We start from the raw sequence: 20,679 nt of genomic DNA, 5'->3' as shown, positions 1-20,679 counted from the left end.
CATTAAAATAGAATACTATATTATATAATATGTATATTTATATGAAAATACAATATGTAATTTTTCCTGAAAACACACATATATAGAAATTTAAACATTCTTATTTATATATCTTTTAAGACTCCATGTATGTATAGGTGTGTATTTGTATATTCTAGAATTCTCTACCTGCAGGCCTTTGCCTCTTTGCACTTTTAGTTGCTGTACTTTGAAAGGAAAAAAGTGCACCTAGTTCTGTTTTATCTCCTCACGGTGCGGCAGGTGTGTGGGGCTGGGAGGCAGCTGCAGAGAACATGTTTTTTGTTTCTTAGCATCATATTTTGAGGCAACAGTTATGAGGGCAGCTGCTCTAAAGCCCAGGAGCCAGGCCCCAAGTCATGTGGGCCCCTGGTGCCAGTGGGGGCGAGGCCGTGGGCAGACGGATGACCCAGCACCCCACTGGTGCTTTTCCTGGGGTAAGAAGCTTCATGGACCCGCACTCACCTTCAGTGTCCTGAACCAAGAGGCAGTCAGAGCCAGGTGTCGGCCCTCAAAGGGGCCAACAAAGGGGCCTTCACAGTCACCCCTGGTAGATGCCCACACGACCCCTGGACTAAAGTGACCAGAGTTGGCTGTGTTTGGAAACAAACTTCCAATGCACCAGACTAGCAAAGCGTCATTAAAAAACCGAAGGCACACTGAGTGGTTTTTGGAAACTGAAGTTCTGCAGTGCGACCTGGCAGAGAAGCTCTGAGCGGCTCTGCTTCCCATTACATGGAGCAGCTGGAGGAGGAGGCGCTCCTGCTACGCTGGGTTTGCTCTCTGCACCAAGTCTGGCTTTGAGGTCTGCCTCCTCCCAAAGATGCCCTGAGCTACCATGGGCCGCAGATTCTCCCCCGGAAAAATGAAATACACATGGCTACATCATGGTTTAAGAAATCTTCAAACCTGGAGGCACTTTAATGTCCTCCCTTAGGGACTTAGACTCAGAGTTTGAGCTTATTCTAGGGAATCCGCGGGAGCCACAAGAGTGTGAAGTGCTGAGCAAGGATTGGGAGTCTAATTTACAGCCTGTGGAGGAGTGTGTGTGGGGTGGGGGCACAGGCCACGTTAAGTTGACAGATACAGTTTCCTTGGTGAATGGAAAATCTGTAATTCCAGCAAGCAATGTCTTCTAACCAACCAAGAGGCATGGAAGACACAGCCACAACCTTCCGTGGCCAGAGAACTTATGCCTCTCCCCACATAGACCAAGGAGAGCCTGTGGAAAGGGTAAGAGTAACAGCAATCTACTGAAGGCCAAGTGGGTCTTCACTGAAAGTTAAGAGGCTGACATTTGGTCGTTGTGGCTAGCTAGTAAGGAAATGATAGATGGCCTAAATAGAATTTAAGTACTTTATAATCACCTGAGGGATGCTGATTTTCAGCACAGTATTTAAGAAGAGCAAAAATGTGAGTTAGATAAAAGGAGATGTAGAATTACAATAATTACAAATAACCTCTCATGGTCCTGTAGATATTTCCTGATGTGTGGAGTCTGCCTGATCAGTTTTAAATCTTAGATTGGCATCTCCGGCTAAGTGGCATGCTTCAATGGGCAGTCAGCGTGTGATCAGGGAATAGAAACCAGCTTGAGCACTGGCTGAAGTTTAAGAAAAGACAAAAAGCCTAACTACAAGAAATTCCCACTGTGTGTCCAGTAAAGGATTTGTAGCTTATCCATTGCTTCAGAGTCACATTTCTACAGCTGCTCATTCACCCAGCCATGTGCTCAGCTCACATGCTTAGAAAATCCTACCCTCCTATACAAATCAGAATGAGTTTAATGTGTCTTTAGCACATCAATTACTACCTACCTCAAAGGCAAACGGTGGTGGGATAAATTCAGTGAAACTGATTGGAGAACTGGAAACACTAAGGAATAAAAAAGCCAATTCTGAATAGCATTGGAGTACAATGTGTCTAATTACGTTTTCCTCAGGCTATTGTTAAAATAAAATGGAATTCTCTAGATGCTCAAAAAAAGCTTCTGCTTCCACTGGCCAACTAGGTTGAGGTTTAAATTCTTCACGGATAAGATAAAAGGCATGTTCATGTGAATATCAGAGTTGACTGTACTAACATTTTCTTACCAAACAGCACAAACATAGACTTTCTTTCCACATTTTAAACACACAGCCCCACACGGCGGCACCTCAGGAAGATGTGTGTGCATTCTGTTAGGGACCATATGGTCCTTGTGGACTCAGGGACAATGATCTCGTGGTCAGACCTAATTTCCTCTGAGCTCCTCTTACATTCAGGTCAACAATAGGTTGAGAAATATCATGACTTGCTTGGATGACCTGTGGGCAGAGTCAGGATGGAATCCCCAAATCCTGCCCCCTCTTTTCAAACTCAGAAACTGAAAAGTAATCCTGTTCTGTGAACTGGGTTAATTTTGTCAATGGGAAGGACCAACCCCAACGCACAAATACTTTCTAAGGAAGCTGAGAATGGGGTGAGGTGAAAATCCCACAATCACTTATTGGAGAGAGCAGACCCAGAAATGTTTTCCAAGGCAGCCTCATTACATCATGAATCAGTGATGAACCAAAGCTACAATGACAGTTTTAATTCTACCTGGGGACTGCAGGAGGACCCAAAAGAAGTAACTGAACAGTCAGTGGCATGACTCCCTAGTTAACAGTGCCCGGAATCAGCTTTCTTCCTGTTCTTGGTACCAATGTAGCCTGGGTCAGGAGCTGGCCTAGGCCCATCAAAAGTCCCACTAAAAGCCCCACGACCCTCCCTATCTGCACAAGCTCACACCCACCTCAATGTACTCATCTGGGTATGGGAAACAGGGATTTCACCAACAGCCTGAATCCGGAGGAACAAAGTGGATTCTCTAACTTCATCTACTTGACATTTTGTGGTTGACCATGTATTTGTTTCCTGATTATCTTTTAAAAAATGAGAAAATTTCAGATTCAAAAGCAGTGAGAAAAAATAGAGCAAATCCCTGTAGATCCAAAATGCAGCCTGGTCACCAGCTCTCTCAGGACTTGTCCTGCTTATGTCTACAGAAGGAGCTTGTGGATGGTTTTGTACATAACCAGCATACTGTTAGTGTTGTGGGCTGAATTATGTCCTTCCCAAGTTCAAATGTTAAGGCCCTACTCCCCAGTGTAATTGTATGTGGAGACAAGACCTTGATATGGTTTGGCTCTGTGTCCCCACCCAAATCTCAGGCTCTGTGTCCCTACTCAAATCTCATCTTGTAGCCTCCATAATTCCCATGTGTTTGTGGGAGAGACCTGGCGGGAGATGACTGAATCATGGAGGTGGGTCTTTCCTGTGCTGTTCTCATGATAGTGAATGAGTCTCATGAGATCTGAAGGTTTTAAAAAGGGGAGTTTCCCTGCACAAGCTCTCTCTTTGCCTGCTGCCATCCATGTAAGATGGGGCTTGCTCCTCCTTGCCTTCCGCCATGTTTGTGAGGCTTCCTCAGCCCTGTGGAACTGTAAATTCATTAAACCTCTTTCTTTTGTAAATTGCCCAGTCTCAGGTATGTCTTTATCAGCAGTGTGAAAACAGACTAATATAGGCCTTTAAGAGAATAACTGAAGTTAACTGAGGATAAAAGTGTGGGCCCTAATCCAAGAGGACTAGTGTCCTTATAAGAAGACAGAGAGACACCAGAGATCAATCTTGCTGTCTTTGCACACACAGAATAAAGGCCATGTGGGGACACGGCAAGAAGGCAGCTGTCCGCAAGTCAAGGTGAGAGCCCTCACCAGGAACCAACCCTGTTGGTATCTTGAACTTGGACTTCCAGCCTCCAGACTGTAAGAAAATAAATGACTGTTGTTTAAACCACCCAGTCTATAGTATTTTGTTATGACAGTGCTATCAGACCAGGATAATTACCATATAAAAAAGCAAACTTTAATTCATTAATATCCCAAAAAAGGTAACTTTTAAAGGGAGCTGACGAGTTCTGATGAAATTTGCTAGACCCCAAGAGTAATTTCAGACACACCAGGAGACCAAATTTATGCATCCATTTGCTATGCTATTTAGTAGCTGACACAACTTTTCAAATGGGTTTCTGTTTTTTGCATGAATAATATCTATAGCTCACAAATCTACACACATAACTGACAGCCTTCCCTCTCTGTAAATGCACTTTAATTGAAAGAGGGATTTTAATTGCCTCCAGTTTCTCTTCTTGCTCTTGCTGTGTGTCTCTCTGACACAGGAAGTAACTGGCCTGGTGACTTGCAATAAGAGAATCCATAGGACACCTTCATCATTTCCAAGGTGGAGGTTGCGTAGGGAACAACAGAGAATTGGGGCTATCACTTAAATCTTTATCACTGAGCAGAGAAAACAACAACAACAAAAACCAAACAGAATGGACAGTTATTTTCCATGAAAACAATTCTTAAGCATGGGAATCTCTTGTTCCTAGATATCAGTCCCTAAGGGGTAAGGTAGGAGAAGCCACTGACAGAGGGAACCACTGTGGCACACACCTGTGGGCGTCCGTGCTGTGAACTCGGGGTCAAAGTGGAAGGTGTCCTCAGGCCTGCCCACTGCTGGTTTGAATGGTGGCTTGATCTCCTTCCGGAACAGCTTCTATTAATACAAGGAAAGCAAGACAGGGCACTGAGAATGCACAGACAACGCCACAGAACACTGGGGACAGAGAAACCTGCTGTGGGGAGGGAAGGACGTTCTTATCACAGACTGCATCGGCCTTGTGGATTACAAGGGATTTCTAAATACTCTGAAATATAGATGACATATAAAATATATGAATGTGTGTAGTATTATAGATAATATAGCATAAATAATAACTATGTATTATAGAAAGATATCAAAAAGGCATAGTTTGAGGTATGAGGGTTTGGGGACATGCCAAGTGTTCTTCGTTTTAGGGCAATAGTTTTCTAGTTTCTTCTTGGTAGTAGAATCTTTTTTTTCAGGTAAAATCATAGAGGACAGCCACCACTTGCCCCCACTGGGGACGGCAGTGAAGAGGCTGTGTGGCTCTCTCCTCCCTGCCCTGGGACTTTGGGGCTAGCACCATGGAACTTCAGCTCTGCGGGACACTGTAACAACGGCCGACCCAGAGCCACCCCAGGGTGCTCTCTCACTAGTGTCTCAGGGCCTGCGCTCTGGGGGCCTTGGCACCTCTGCCAGAAACCTGCCTTGGGTGTCAGAATGAGGGTGCCCAGGCTCCTCGACAGGAGGACGCCTGCATCTTCAGAGAACCAGCCCTACCCACGGCCCCCTTTGGGCCCAAACTTATTTCCCAAACAGGACCTTGGACAGAAGGCACAGAAAGTCCACAGCCCTCCGTGCTCCGGTCTCAGAGCTGCCGGCCTGACAAAGCTTTCCAAAGCTGAGATGTGTTGTTTCCAGTCCTCTAGGGCAACAACACATTCTATTGGGATAATTCAATGTAAGGAAACAACGCACACGTATCTGGAACCTGGCGTGGTCCTCAGGTGGGTGATGCTGTAGGTGGTGCTTAGACAGAGGGAACTGGGGGAGCCCAGTGCTGAGAGAAGTGGGGAGGGGGAGGGGCACTGGAGGGAGGGCTGGGGCCTGGGGCCTGACCAGAAGGCTGAGCTGGGCAGATTCAGTAGAGGACGCTGAGTTTAGTCAAATCACCCTGATGACAGAAGGCACAGGCCATGCTAGTGTGCCAAGGGGCCAGCCTGGTAGTTGGTAGGGCAGCGGCAGCGCAGGGCCAGGCTGGGTCTTGCCCCTACTGAGCACGGGGTTTCCTTAATCCTGCCTGGCAAGGGTCCCCGCGGCGTTCGTGGAAAACATCCAGCCTGGGGTCCTCTCCTGGGCAGTTGTGCGTGACCTTCTGGAGTCAGGGACCCTCATGGCCATGCAGCTCTGGAAAATGGACATAGTGACTCCAGCTGAAACCTGTTCTACATCTCTCAAGGACATTGGAAAGCAAATTTCAACACCTCCTCCGATGAGGCCCAATGGGAAGGGAGAGGAGGGAGGAGGGCATCTGACGTCTGGGTCCCACCTGGGGCACACCCTGCTCTGCTTATCCGGGAGCACCTGGGTCAGAGTCCAGGTCAGCAACCAGGACCCACAGCTACTGCAGGAGGGCCAGGTGCCAACGGACGCCCCCCAGCTCCCACGGGGGCTTATCAGGCAGCAGGATGTGCCCTGATTTACAAGAGCTCAGGGCGTGCACACGGGAGCCATCAGAGGAGAAACAGGATTGAATTCAGCCCCGAATTATTTGGCCATTTCCTGCCCTGGGTGCATAGTTTCCATTAGGCACTGAGTTACTCTTCAAGCCATTTTCAGAAATGAAAAGATGCTCCTTTCTGCAGTGAGGCACAGGACAGGTGGGAATAACCTCCCTGGACGCACGTGCTTGCCCGAGGAAGTCTCTTGAGCGGGCACGTCCAGGCCATCGGGTGCCACGAACAGGCCGGTGCAGCTCGTTCGCTACCCAGAGAGTCCTGAGAGCCGGGCTATTAAGAATCCTGCTGAAGTCAAAATCACATGCTCCCTCTGTGTGAGAGCGAGTGAGGGTGAGAGATGGAGAGAGAGAGAGACAGGGAGAGAGGGGGAGAGAGAGAGGGGGCGGGGGAGAAAGAGACGGAGTGGGGAGGAGAGAGAGGGAGGGGGAGGGGGATAAGAAAGAGAGGGAGATGGAGAGAGAGAGAGACAGGGAGAGAGGGGGAGAGAGAGAGGGGGCGGGGGAGAAAGAGACGGAGTGGGGAGGAGAGAGAGGGAGAGGGAGGGGGATAAGAAAGAGAGGGAGATGGAAAGAGAGAGAGCACACGCTAGCTCAATCCAGCACAGAGCCAGGCCTGCTTTTATTATGAGGAGGAATTTATTTACACAAGAGATTTCCATTAAAAACAAAATAAAATACAAACTGGTTGTCATGTATTAATTCTACTGTGAAGTATTTAGCTCTGGAACGCAGGGGCCCACATGGCCCCTCTGGCTCCTCTCCTCCATGCCAGCTCTTCCTCCATCGCCCTGGGGACCCATCTTGCCCACCCCTGCCCCTACCCCGCCACAGCCTCTGATAAAACATCCCCAGAGCCTGGTGCCCAGTGCTTCTTCATGGAGGGGTTTTGCCCCCACTGGGACATTTGGCAGTGCCCAAAGACACTGCTGGCCGCCACACCTGTGTGACTGCTGCGAGATCCCAGGGGGTGGAGGCCAGGGTGTGCAGAACCCACCCACCCATAACAGCCCCACCACACAGCATCGCACAGGTGCCACCCAGGCTGAAGGTGGGAGACCCTGGCCCTGCCTGCTTCCTTCTCTCTCTCACCCTTCCTGTCTTGTTTCTGCTCCAACCCTCGAAAGTGTAACGTCAACCAGCTTCTTCAAGGAGGACTGGATGTTGAGGTGACTGGCCACTGTCCTTGGAACCTCTTCCCCTCCCCATGGAAACCCCGGTGTGGCAGGGCTGCAGCTCTGCCTGGCTTCCTGCAGGCCACATCCTTCACCCTCCGCATCCACCCATGGGGCACGCACCACAGCCTCGCTTCACACCAGCTGTCCAGGAAGGCACAGGCTCTGTCTCTGACCACCCTGACTCGGGAGGCTCACGCCCAGAGGCTGTCACCCTCCCGCCTTCTGAGTCAGATCACAGCCCAGCACTGGTACTGCTGTGACCTCCTCTGGGCTGAGGCCATCCCACTCCTTTAATACGAAGTGTCTGCTGTGAAGTCAGGTAGCCGTTCCCTCCATCCCAGGACACTGCGCCTGGTGGCGGGGCTCAGACGTCCCCTGTGCTCTGCCGCATCTGTGCCTAGCCCAGTGCTGGGAGTCACCTGGGATGCCCAGTGAGGAGGTCCTGAGCCCAGGTGGTCCTGCAGCACTTTTGTACAACACCAACAGCTCCTCCTCACACGGCGGCAGGAGGAAGCCTGCCTCTGCTTTCTCTGTGCTTTCCACCCCTCGGCTGTGAGCCCAGGCTTTCAGCTCACAGACCCCAGCAAGACCAGAGGGAGGCACGTGTGTGAGAGTGGACGGAGCGCCTGCCGAGGGCCAGGGCCTGCCTTCTGTGCCGCAGGAGCCTTCAGGCAACTGTCCACCCCGTAACATGGGTCCATGTGCCTACTGTGGCTGTGAACACAGCCTGTTCACTGGGGCCTCCAGACCACCATGCCCCATCTGCCAGAGGCTGCTGCGTTTTCACTGTGGTCTGGGCCAGACAGTGAGGTTCTGTGCAGGCTGCCTGGCGCTGACTGGAGTCAGTCACTTTGGCCATTTGGACGGCTTCCTCGAGGCTTGCAGCAATCTTAAAGGCCGATGGATCAATGTCTTCCTGATGCTATGTAAACATTTGGAAGGTGCTAATATGTGTTATTACTATGTATGCTTTTTCTTTCCATATGCAAACCTAGGAATGGGTTTGAGGCTTTGGGGGAGAAGTCATCTGGCCTCTTGCTTTGTATGTAAATCACTGCAGGCAGGGTTGTGTTGAGAGTGAAACAGCAGCAGCATCTCGCCTGGGATTCTGAGCTTGGTGAGATAGACACTAGCAGTTCTGCCCTGGATCCCCCCTTCCTGAGGCTCTGGGATAATTCATGCCAACACCGATAGAGAGAAAATGCAGTCTCATGATCAAATTCGCAAGCGCATTTAAAATCATCTCATTTGTCCCAAGATGTGAGAATGACACAGTGTGGCCACAGTGCTGAAACGAATTTCACGAGAAACAAGCGCACGTGAGGAAGCCCGGAGCAGGCCCATCAGGATTCTATTTATACTAAAGACCTTCAGCTAAGTGAGAAGAGGACAGAGAGAGCAACAGAAAAACGGGAACTGGGTGATGACATAGGAAACAGGTGCTAATTTGGGGTCTCAGACCCTAACATCTGCCTTCTGCAGACAGTTTTGGCTTCAGGCATTTTGAAATTAATATGCTCCAATAAGGCAAAGGGCACATTTATAGATTATTCCTAAAATAGTAACGCAAAACTATGCAGACCAGAAGACAGGATGGAAAGTGCCGCAGGAAGAATCGAAACGATTTTCAAAGCGTCAGGATGGGTGTGACAGGTCAGTGGCTCATGGAGCAGGACTGTGCCTGCAGTTTACCCGGCTGTAGGTGGGTCCAACAGAAGAAGCACCTGGACTTTAAAGCTGCTGAACCAAAGGGGGATGATTCGTTGCACAGAGTCCGTGCTGCGTTCCCTGAAGGGGAAGTGCTCCTGGTGTATATAATGTAGGCATAAAAGGATAGAAATCTCGCTACTGGCAATGGGAGCAACAGCTGCATGGAGACCCCTGTGCTGTGAGGCCCTGACCTGCAGCCTACAGCTCCCAAACCCCCAAACCACTCTGCGCCATACTCTGCAAATACTCCACTTGTGGGCAAGACCACAGTGGACTGAAGACCCGGAACCCACCCTCTGCTCCTGCCAGGACACACAACAGCCAAGTTCAGGGCACACCCCACGTGCTGCCAGATCACCGAGTGACCTCGAGCTTCTCATTGTCCTGTGCCTCAGTCTCCTCTACAAGTCTCTCCCATCTCACAGCATGACAGCTAATGATGTGCTTGGATGGGTTTCAGACTGTACAAAGAACATAAACATGAGTTACTAGTATTGATCATTAATAACCAATAACAGTGATAATAAGGGTCAGTGCGACACTAAGGGTCTAGGCTCTGGACAGAGTTCCAGAAACAAAGATGTCCCTCTCCCCGATGACTGTGTGTCTCCAGCATCATCATTCGCTGCCTGTAAAAATATTTGCGGTTCCCTGGGTCCCCCTGCGAGGGACGCCAGGCTGGGCTGGGAGCCGTCCTCAGACTGGCTTGTGCTGTCTGCAGTGATTAACTTTTACGAAGCTTTTTTTTGGGTTTGTGCTAATTCTGTGTTCTCAGCATGCTTCAGCCATGGGGGAAAAACCAACACAGCTTCTATCGCTGGCCTCTACTGTATCCTCTGCAGAGGTTTGTAGTCGATCATTAACTCGTGGCTTCTTACTCAGCTAGTCAAGCAGAGCTGGCCTTCAGAAGGAATGGCTCCCGTGTAGACATTCACTTGGCTCATCTCTGAAGCTAAATTAAAAGGCAGCAGCCCACACCTCCACTGTTCCCACACTTACTGTCAGCAGATGATCCTGCTCCAGCAGGCCACTGAAGACCCTGGGGACAGCAGTGGGATGACAGGTGTTTACTTAAAAAAAAAAAATAAAAATAAAAGATCTGCTGGCAGTGTCAGGTCACAGACGGCAGCAGAAAGCAAAATAAATATCCTTATATTTTCCCAGTTGGATCCTGAGGCAAGCCCTTGGGTGAAGTACCCAGGCAGAAATGTAGTGGTTAGGAAATGTCTTCTCATCCGTCGTTACAGAGTGTCTGCATTGCAGAGGGAACGGCTTTTGGTGTTAACAGTTCTTGCAAATGAGGCTGAACTGTGGTTTTCAGTTATCTGAGCCGCTGAAAAGCAGAATGGGCACATCTCGAAAAATACATCACCAAGTAAAATTACCTCTTAAATAAATACCTTTAAACATCTTGCATTTTAGCCCCCGCTTTCTGAAGAATGGGTTGATGGCTTGCCTGGATGTGTTATTGGGGCTTGAGGTTAGCCATGAAGACACACGGGCTGCTGCTGGGGCCGCAGACACAGAAGAACACACGGGTAGACTCGACTCATGAGAGAGGATCAGCTGAGACGGGGGGACCACTGGACTCGTCCTGATCTTGACAGCTTCTAAGACCATCGTAGTCCTGAACACGGTGTTTCCATGCCCACACATCTTTGTTGGGAGCATCCTCCTTCTCCTCCTTCTGCCCCCTGCTGGTTAATTCCACTTGCCCTCTTTCAGGCATCATTTCTCTCTCTTCCTGCTGGCCACTTTCACTGTGCATGCAGATCTTCCACTGGTGGATGATGGCGTTATGGGGCAGCAGACTCCTCAGTCTGTGGGCAGCTGGAGGACGGGGCTCCGCCTTCCAACTGTTATGTCATGGACATGGACACTTTGCTGGTGCACGACCACGGTGAGCACCAAGCGTTATTTATCAAATGCATGAATTAATGCAGAGGTGGTGTTTCTGAGCTCCTCTGCCACTCATGGGCTGTGTGGGTTCAGGGCACTGGGCAGAATGAGAGCCTGCCATTCCTCTAGCACTGCTGCCTGCCTTCCTCTGGAAAGTACAGACATGAAGTAAACATGTCTGGTTCTGATCAATCATAAGGACCTCTCTCAAATCCAAAACAAAGCCAAAATAAAATCAAATTAAGTGCTAAGAGCAACAAAAGGAACATCTCAGCCCTGATTCTAGTCTGATTACTTTGAAATGATGCAGAAATGCCACCTTCTTGGGCTGTGTTTGCTCTCCAACCACAGAGAGACCAGAGCACCCTGAGCAGAGGCACTGTGTAGAGAAGGCTCTTACTGCCACAGGAAAAAGGTAAGCTTCTGCTCAGAGCTCGCTGGACCTCAGCATTCTGCGATGCACATTAATCTAATTCTTCACAATTTTCCAAATCCATCGTATTGTTAAAATTCCAGGCATCTCACAAGGTTGTCTTAGCAAGTGTGTAAGCCCTTCTGGGCCATGCGTACTTCGGAGTGGCTCCACTCTTGGCTGAGTCCTCTGTGTTGGACTGTGTCACCTGGGGGCTCGGTGTGGAGAGACTTCTCTTTCCTCCCAACTGCAGCCCTCAGGGTCTCCCATCCCAGGCTGCTGCCCCGCCCACCGGCAGCTCTCCCTCCAGTCCAGCAATCCTGGTTCTCCATTCTCCCAGGCATGGTCTTTGGAGGAAGGACTAGAGTGCGAGAGTGAGGAAATGGAGGGGGCAAGTCTCCCTTGACAGCTGTGACTCCTGTCTTGAGAGTCTCACTCATTCATTCACTGATTCACTCACTGACTCAGTCACTGACTCATTCACTCATTCACTGACACACTGACTCATTCAGTTATTCATTTGCTCATTCACTCATTCCCTCACTCATTCCCTCACTCCCTCACTCATTCCCTCACTCCCTCACTCATTCACTCCCTCATTCATTCACTCCCTCACTCATTCACTCACTCCCTCACTCATTCACTCACTCCCTCACTCATTCACTTACTCATTCACTCACTCCCTCACTCATTCACTCACTCCCTCACTCATTCACTTACTCATTCACTCACTCCCTCACTCATTCACTCACTCCCTTACTCATTCACTCACTCCCTCACTCATTCACTCACTCCCTCACTCATTCACTTACTCATTCCTCACTCCCTCACTCATTCACTCACTCCCTTACTCATTCACTCACTCCCTCCTTCACTCCCTCACATACTCCCTTACTCATTCACTCACTCATTAATTCACTCACTCATTCACTCACTCATTAACTCACTCACTCACTCATTCACTTGCTCATTAACTCACTCACTCACCCCCTTACACATTCACTCACTCACTCATTCACTCCCTCCCTCACTCATTCACTCACTCATTAACTCACTCACTCACTCCCTTACTCATTCACTCATTCACTCCCTCCCTCACTCATTCACTGACTCATTAACTCACTCACTCACTCCCTCACTCATTCACTGACTCATTAACTCACTCACTCACTCCCTCACTCATTCACTCACTCATTAACTCACTCCCTCACTCCCTCACTCATTCATTCACTCACTCCCTTACTCATTCACTCACTCATTCACTCCCTCCTTCCCTCACTTATTCATTCACTCACTCACTGACTCATTCACTCACACATTCACTCACTCACTAGGGATTCATCAAGTGCCTCCTTTGAGCCAGGCCCCGTTTTAGAGCTGTGGGTTCCATCTCTAAGCCACAGATTCCTGATCTCGCAGCTTACATTCTAGTGGCAGGAGACAGAAAATAATAATAAACATCAGAAACACACGTATTATGAGGCAAGTCAGAAAGTGATAAGGGATACGAACACAGAGCAAGGCCAGGGGGCAGGGGTGCTGGAAGAGGAGCTGCAGTTTGGAAGAGCTGCAGGACAGGTCTCAAAAGACGATACTGAATGGAAGACTGGAAGGTGGAGACAAGTGAGCCCTTGGGGGACTTGGGCACGAGGGGCCTGGGAAGCCAGACCAGCTGGAGCCAGTGCTGGGGGGGAACCTGTTCCATGGAGGCATGGGAAGGAGGCTCCATGAGGATGGGAGGGGTGACGCGTGGCTGTCCCGACCACTTTCCCGTGCTTTTCCATCTGTCCCCAGCTGCACCCTCTTCGTCAGCACAGTGTCCTCCTGTGACATGTGCAGACCCATCTGTCCACCGCCTTTCTCTGCCAAGTCATCACAAGCCCCACGGAAGCAGGACTTTGCTCCATCCATGGCTCTATCCCCAGCCCTGGAAAGTGCCTGCGACTGGGATGCCCAGCAGAAAGGGTTGGATAAATGGAGAAGCAGATCGTGCAGGGAGGAGCTATGTGGTCCCACCTTGACCACTGGCAGGTGGGGGAGGGGATGCAACATGTCGTGACCCCCTGAGGGGCAGGCGTCGGGGTTCTGGGCATGGTGCTGTGCTAACCATCCACAGGCTAACACCCAGGTCCATTCTCCACGAAACAGGCTTGTCTGAGATCTAAATGCCATGTAAGGTGACGTCTCCATAGAAAATATATTCCAACGCAGAGTCGACTAACAGTGACCTCAGGTGCCCGTCTGTGAGGGGAGCACAGCCTGAGCTTCTGATAAGCCTAAATTTTCAGGGAAGCTAAGTAAGAGACTCCAAAGGGAGGTCTTGGTTTTCATTTCTTGGAGGTCCTGGTTGGGAGGCACAGATGTCCTGAAAGTTTGCATGCTTCTCTCTAATCTTACTTTTGAAAAGAAGTCTAATCTTACAAAAGTTCTTTAATCAGAACTGTAAAACCAGGCTGTAAAAAGTTATCACTCTTTCCCAGCTTGAGTGCTTTGCTGGGGCTCAGGCTGAAGGAAGAGGGGAACCGGCTGGTTTCATCCAGCACTGGTGTTACACATCCCAGAGGAGAGGTCTGGGGCTGCAGGTGGGGCCCACCTGTCAACCACAGGGGCCACCTCTTCATGAAATGTGTGGAGGCCCCAGACTCCATGAGGACATAAAGAAGAGAGAGACAAGGGAAAGCAGATAATAAACTCTATACGATAGAGGGCATTTACATCTTAAAAAGTATTCCATTAAAATCCTTTGAGGTTAATTTGTTAGGTCAGGAAAAGAAAATCCCAACATAATTGTTTTTGTGTTAACCCTAAGGAAAGAACTAAAAGCAACTGATAGGAAAGGAGGTATTGCCTTCCTCAGATGGAAAGAACAGCCTCTGAGTTTTAGCTGCGAGAATTCCCTGCGTGGGCGATACGTCAGATGCTGACAGCTTTACCACTTGGAGTTGGTGTCTTGGCAGAAATAGGCCATTGACACTTGTAGCTTGGTGAAAAGTGAGATACGAGAACTTCTTAGACAACGTCCAGCCTGGCCCAGAGAACCGGAAATGGCGGCTTTACTAGTAACTCCACTAACAGAAGCTCCAGTTTATTCTAACAACTCGGCACTTTTTGTTTGTTTGTTTGTTTTGTTTTTTATGTGACTTCCATGTGCGCATCAGCCTGACGAACGATGGAAAATGCAGTATCGAATCTGGGCCTGCCCGTAGCCCTAGCACTAAAAGGTCCTGGTTGAGCAGCTCATCAGGACTTTTGCCTGCTCAGCCCTTGGGGTTAGAAGACAATCGCTGCTGGAGCAATCGGGATCGTGCAGGGCTTCGAGAGGCCGGGGAGTGGGTGCAGGGAGGACAGAAACCTCGACAGAGGACAGAAACATCGACTTTGACGGGCAGAGGAGAGTAGGAGGAAAGCTGAGGGGACTTTAGGCCTCGAGCTGGAGGGAGGAGCACTCACACTCGGTGCCTCCCAAGTTGCCAGCCCGCTCAGCAGGGTCCTGGGAGCTCCCTGCCTGCAGGTGGCTTCTCCGCATTCTCCTCCGACCTACTTGTGACCCGGACACTGAGGACCCTTTGCGTCAAGCCACGATGTTCGCTCCACCCACTTCCGTGTCATGCGTGTGCAGATGGGGACTGTGGCAACTTACGTTCCAGTCTATGGTCACAAAGAAGGGATGGCGCTTAATTTCCTCCACTCCATCAATGCCAGCACCTGTCACAACAACACAGAGATGATCATCAGAACGAATCCAAGATGGGGTTCTCTGACAGTTTCCAATGCAGCAGTATGGGGGGTGGGGGTGTGCAGAGGCAGGGCCGTGGGAAGGACCCCGTAGGCTGCTCACTCCTGTCCAGGGCACCTGCGCACCTGCCGATGCCCCCAGCTCAGAAAGCCACGACTCAGCTCCGAGGGCTTGTGAGGCAGAAGTGGTCTGGGGTTGGGGTGGGCGAAAGAGATGGTAAAGAGAGGCATGGGACAGGCCAGCCAGGTGCTGCCATGTGAGGGCTGCCTGGCACCCCCCTGTCACACCCAGGAGCTTGAGGTGCCTGCGAGTGTGAGCATCAGGTGGACCTCCCAGGAGGCTGGAGGGGAAGGCACAGAGCAGAGCTCCTGGCAAAGCTGCTGCAGGGATTAACCAGGGAGGGAAGAATTCCAGGAAATGAAAGGGGTTGACAGGACTGAGTCCCGGAAGAAGCCAGAGCTCAGCCTCCAGGCCACCCCTGGCCACCCCTGAGCCTGCTCAGGCAGGTGACTGTTTTTACCTGGAGGTTACTTACAAATATCTCTGCTTTGTTCCGTTATTTCTACCTAACCTCCTGCCTTACTTTGTTGCTTACAATCCTAAGGCCCTGGGGCAGAAACAAGGGAGGGAGGAGTGGGCGGAGCACTGGGGGCCCTCTCGGGCAGCATGATTCTCTAACGGTGGATACATGTCTACTCATTTGCCAGAAATCATCACTGTCCCCCAGAATGAGCCCAGTGTGGACAAGGCCTTTAGTCAGTAGCTCAGATCATCGGCTGCAGAAGCGCACCCATTCATGCAGGCACTACTGTTAGGGAAAGCTGTGGGGCAGGGAGTGAGTGGTCTGTGGAAACTTGCTGCAGTTTCTGTTCAGTTTTTCCGTAAACTTAAAACTGTTCTGAACACAAAGCCTATTCATTCAAAACAAAAGGTCATAAAGCTCTAGGATTCTGTTTTCTCCAGGATGGGACGGCCGCAGAGGAGCCCCTCCTCCTGGGTCACGAGTCCGAGAAGAGGCGGGCTTGGCTGGAAGCAGCAGCGGTGGCAGTGGCCGGGGAATTCCCGCCAGCTCCGGGCCTAGGTCTGGGGAGGGTCTGATCCCTGGGGCCCGGCTCCTCTGTTCTGCAAGCTGTGTTCCTTTCCGCTGCCAACTCCTAATGGCCCTCCTCCAAATCAGAGCCTCCTGTGCCATGCATGCCCCTTTGTGGAGCCCCCCTCACGTCCAGCTCTCACTCCTGTAGTTAAGGGAAGAGCGTGGCTACCCAGGGATGCTGTGGTCAGCATAGGCGTGGCCTGGCCTGTCCTGCTATGAAGCTGGGCTGGGGTGGCACAGGTCACCGGGAGTCACAGGAGATGGCGCCATCGTGGGCTGGACCTGGCCCATGTCCTGGCCCCTCCTCCCCCTCCATTCCATACTCTGGGCAGTGATGTGCGGGCGGCTCGGGAGCTGTGGTGGCCTCGGAAAGCCCCTCTAGGTGGTCAATGGCCCGGAGACAGTCCCCTTACCCTGGAAGCTTGGCCAGGGCTGTGGTGCTAGGAAAGAACCCACAAACTAAATGCCCCTGAAGACACTCTCAGTTTCATGTTATTCACACTTTGACGTGAAATCCACCTACAAGGAATTAGAGGAAGGGCGCACATTCAGGAGTTTCTCCTTCCATGAGGACGCAGGCTCACAGGACAGACATAGCACACGGACATCTCAGTCATCTGATGCACAATTGCTGTTCCCATTTTACAGACGAGGAAACTGAGGCTGACGCAGGTCAGGTAACTTGTTCAAAATCAGACCAGAGGTTACGAGTTATGGGTACCAGCTTTGGAGGCACATCTCTGAAACGTAGCCGAGGTGCCCGACCTTCTGAAATGTCTTTCCCCTGACTCCCTGCTGAGGCCTCTCCGGGTTCCCCGGTCTATCTCCTTTGTTCTCCTCTAAAGTCTGAGCCCAGGGATCTGATCCCAGGCCTTTGCAATCGCAGCAGCTGGCATGAGCCTTCGCAGGCGCACCAATGGCTGCTGTAATGAAATTTCCAGAGTGACGGTCTGACTTCCAAACAGCCCTCCCCACGCGCCCATCCTGTGTGCAGGCCTCCTTTGGTGATGACCAGAGCTCCGGGGTGAAGAGTCCTTCTGGTCATGATGATTAACAGGAAGACCTTCCTCTGAAGTGTGCCTCTCCCCTACTCTTTTGTTTGGTGACTGTTGGATGCATGGCCAGAAGGGCTGTCAAAAGACTGGTGACTGGAACAAACAGTTCAGAGGCCCTGGTACACGCAGGGCTGTGGCAACTTGTTGGCTGTACTTCGTTGGAGGATCTATTTCACATTTTGTACCCACTGTATTTCCTTCTTATTCATCATTTGCAAATATGGTCTGCAGGAGTTTCAGAAAGTGAGGCGCAGAGGAAATACAGGTATTGGTATAACTACTATCTAACTGGTATGTGCTGGGTTTACCTGGATCACTGAAGTCAACACATTTCTATCTTTACCTCCTTTCCCCCAAGGCAGTAAGATTTTGCACCATGTTCGTATTTTGAGGCCTCAGCAAAAAGAGTCGACAAGGGAATAACACTCTGGTTATTACTAAAAAATTACAGGTGTTCCAATTATAGGGGGGAAACATGAAACAGAAGGAGGATTTGTGCACTCAGTGCTTTGAAACCTGTGTCAATCCTCCCAGGGCAGTCAGGTTTATTATTTTTGTTAAAATAGGTGACTTTGCACTCGGCTCCCCTTTTTTATCTACACTGAACACACTGGACAAACGACAGTGAGCGGAGTTCTGGGCGGGGAAAATTGGAAAGTATCAGGCTGATGCTGGAATCATGGCTGACTCGTTATGGGATACGGATGACACGCACTGAAGGCCTTCCTTGGTTCTAGAGGACTGCTGCCACTCATCTAGATCACGAAGCACTGACAAGAACAGGGACAGAAACTGCAAGCACAGAAGGCCAGAATTCCCTCCTGTTAGGCTAAGGGATTTGTCAGTAAGTTCCTTAATGCAGGGTAAATAGGAGTTCAAGGTTCAGGGGAACAGAAGATTCAAGAATCACACTTCTTCTCTGTAGTAATAACACCTAATCCTGTTTGTTTAAATGGCTTGTGGTCTGTCTCCAAATTGGGGCACCACCTAAAGTGTTTATCCGGGTCTGTGTCTCCAATTGCTGTGCTCCGGTTAAGGGTGTAATTCTGCAACCAGTTGGAACTCTCACATCAATGACTAGTTTTAAAGCGCAGTGCAGTGCCTGTGAGAGGATTTATTTATTTTTTTTTAATTTTGAGGGGACTCATTCTGTCACCCAGGCTGGTGTGCAGTGGCATGATCACGACTCACTGCAGCCTCAATTTCCCGGGCTCAGGTGATCCTCCCAGCTCAGTCTCCTGAGTAGCTGGGACTACAGGCATGTGCCACTACACCAGGGTAATATTTTACATTTTTTGTAGAGATGGGGTCTCACCATGTTGCCCAGGCTGGTCTCAAACTCTTGAGCTCAAGTGATCCACCTGCCTGGGTCTCCCAAAGTGCTAGGATTATAGGCATGAGTCACTGCATGGATGATTTATTCTTTCATTGCACCAATTCTATCCAGCTCTTCTACTTCATATTTTTCACAAGGTAAGCCATTCATTTCATTGTAGGGCTTCTAAATTCTCAGTAGGTGATTCCCAAAGAGTTTTGGTATCTGCCAAAAATCTGTGCATTGTGTCTTTATATCTACAGAGAGCTTTGGGGGATGGTTAATTCATGGTTTGGGACTCCTTTGCAGTATTTTCATTTTCGTTGTTTTACAGTCACACAAACCCATCTCCGACACTTCTGGGAACATTCAGTAGAAGCTTACTGGCTGCCTCCTGAGGTTTATTACATACTGCAAGCTTCTCCTAACTGGCCCACCACGTCCAGCCTATAACCGTCCGGGGCAACTTCCATGATTGATTTAAATACTAGGTCTGCTTTTCAACTTGTTCATCACTTACAGGTTATCTATACATTATGTGTTTAAAGGTTGTTGTTTTTTTTCTTTTTTTTTTTGCCAATTTGAAATTTCATCTATTTCATGTTTACACCCTTTGTCAGGGAGTCGCTTGTGTCTCACAGGACTCAGCCGGTTGGGAGTCAGGGATAGGCTGGGGGCTCAGGCTTGAGCGGTGCGGGAGTGAGATCTCCAGACAGGCCCTGGACATGGGTCTCTAGCAGCTCCCTAGGGCTGGTTTGGGGCTGACCAGCTCCAGGTGAGGGTGAGGACTATCTGCCTGGTCTTCAGCAACCATCAAAGCCTGGCTTACGACAGGTAGTCCCGGCAATGCCAGCGGAAACTGGGGTGAGGACCAGAATGGGCCACATTTGAAGTCATTAAAAACACATCATCTGGAGATCGGTTCTGGACAGGAAAACAGTAATGAGAGCAACGGGAAACCCTCTGCCCGTGTAGGAGCTGTAGGCGGCAGGTGTGCTGTGAAGACAGCAAGCCCGGCTTAGGTGATGGGCGTTGATTCGCTGCGCTATTTTTATGCTCATCAGCACTTCACATTCCCTTCTAACCTTTCCCTCACTTTAAACGTTCCCCTGGGAGTCTCAGAATAGCTCAGGAGTTTCTAGGAGAAGCTACAGATGCTCATTAGGAATGAGCTAGAAAGCTGTCAGCTTTGGAAAAAAGGAAGATTTGGAGGTAGGCTCAGGAAGTTTTATACTCACTACAACTCCTCCTGTCCAGGGGAAAGTCAGGACATAACAAACACCGGTGCTGAAAGCCCAGCAGTTCCCGATCTCAGTGCAGGACACATTTACAGCTGTTTCTAGACATCACCATGGTATAAACTTCTATCAGAAACGGAAGTCACTTAAGCAATGAGAAGCAGCAAACACCACACCAGGGTTTAGCCCCACAAAGCCTGTTCAGCAGAAGCATCGCCCACATCTCCCAGCCTCTCCCGTCTCAGCCGGGAGCAGCGCCAAGCACAGAGGGACCGAATGTCCTGCAGAGCCTGTCTGTGCAGAGCTTCATCCCGGAGCTTACTCCTGATGCTGCCTTGGTCCACGCTTACAGGGTGCGGTGCCGAGGGAGCTGGCCTGGAGCCCCTTTCTCACTCTTCTTTTATTCTGTTCTTTGAAATTCCTGAATTTGCAAATCACTCAGAGTCACCGAGTCTTCCACCTGGGAGGCCCTTTCCTTGCACAGACAAGAAAGCAGACAGCCCGAGCAGGGGTGTGACCCTCCAAGGCCTCTATCGCGGGATGTGCCCACTCCCTGCTACCAGCCCCAGCTTGTGGTCCTTCTGCTTAGACTGGCTCATCCCACGCTGCTAGAGCCACCCCAGGGTCTTTCTCTAATTCACAACCACACAACCACCAGAAAAACAGTGCTAAGAAATAAGGCTGGTGTCCCCTCAGCTGCATCCTGCAGAGCCCCCATGGCCACCACACCCACCGCGTGCTCCCAAGCGTGGCCCGGCCTCCAGCTGCTCTGTCTCCTCTCCACTCACCCGCTGCCCAGGCATGGGGATATCACAGAGTCACACGTGCCTCCGGGTGT

The 20,679-nt window shown here is 50.2% G+C and overlaps 1 protein-coding gene across 1 annotated transcript in view; it reads right to left on the bottom strand.

The window, feature by feature from the left end:
- Nucleotides 1–20,679, bottom strand: part of RPS6KA2 (ribosomal protein S6 kinase, 90kDa, polypeptide 2) — a 483,976-nt gene that overhangs the window by 40,693 nt on the left and 422,604 nt on the right. The window contains exons 13-14 of the mRNA XM_011999666.1: nt 15,045–15,109; nt 4,500–4,602 (exon numbers count right to left, since the gene is read on the bottom strand). Coding sequence (XP_011855056.1) covers nt 4,500–4,602; nt 15,045–15,109 — 168 coding nt within the window. The remainder of the gene's footprint in view (nt 1–4,499; nt 4,603–15,044; nt 15,110–20,679) is intronic.

Source organism: Mandrillus leucophaeus, unplaced genomic scaffold, assembly GCF_000951045.1.
Source record: "Mandrillus leucophaeus isolate KB7577 unplaced genomic scaffold, Mleu.le_1.0 Scaffold6, whole genome shotgun sequence".
Classification (NCBI taxonomy): Eukaryota; Metazoa; Chordata; class Mammalia; order Primates; family Cercopithecidae; genus Mandrillus; species Mandrillus leucophaeus.
This window is presented reverse-complemented; position numbering and strand designations above follow the sequence as displayed.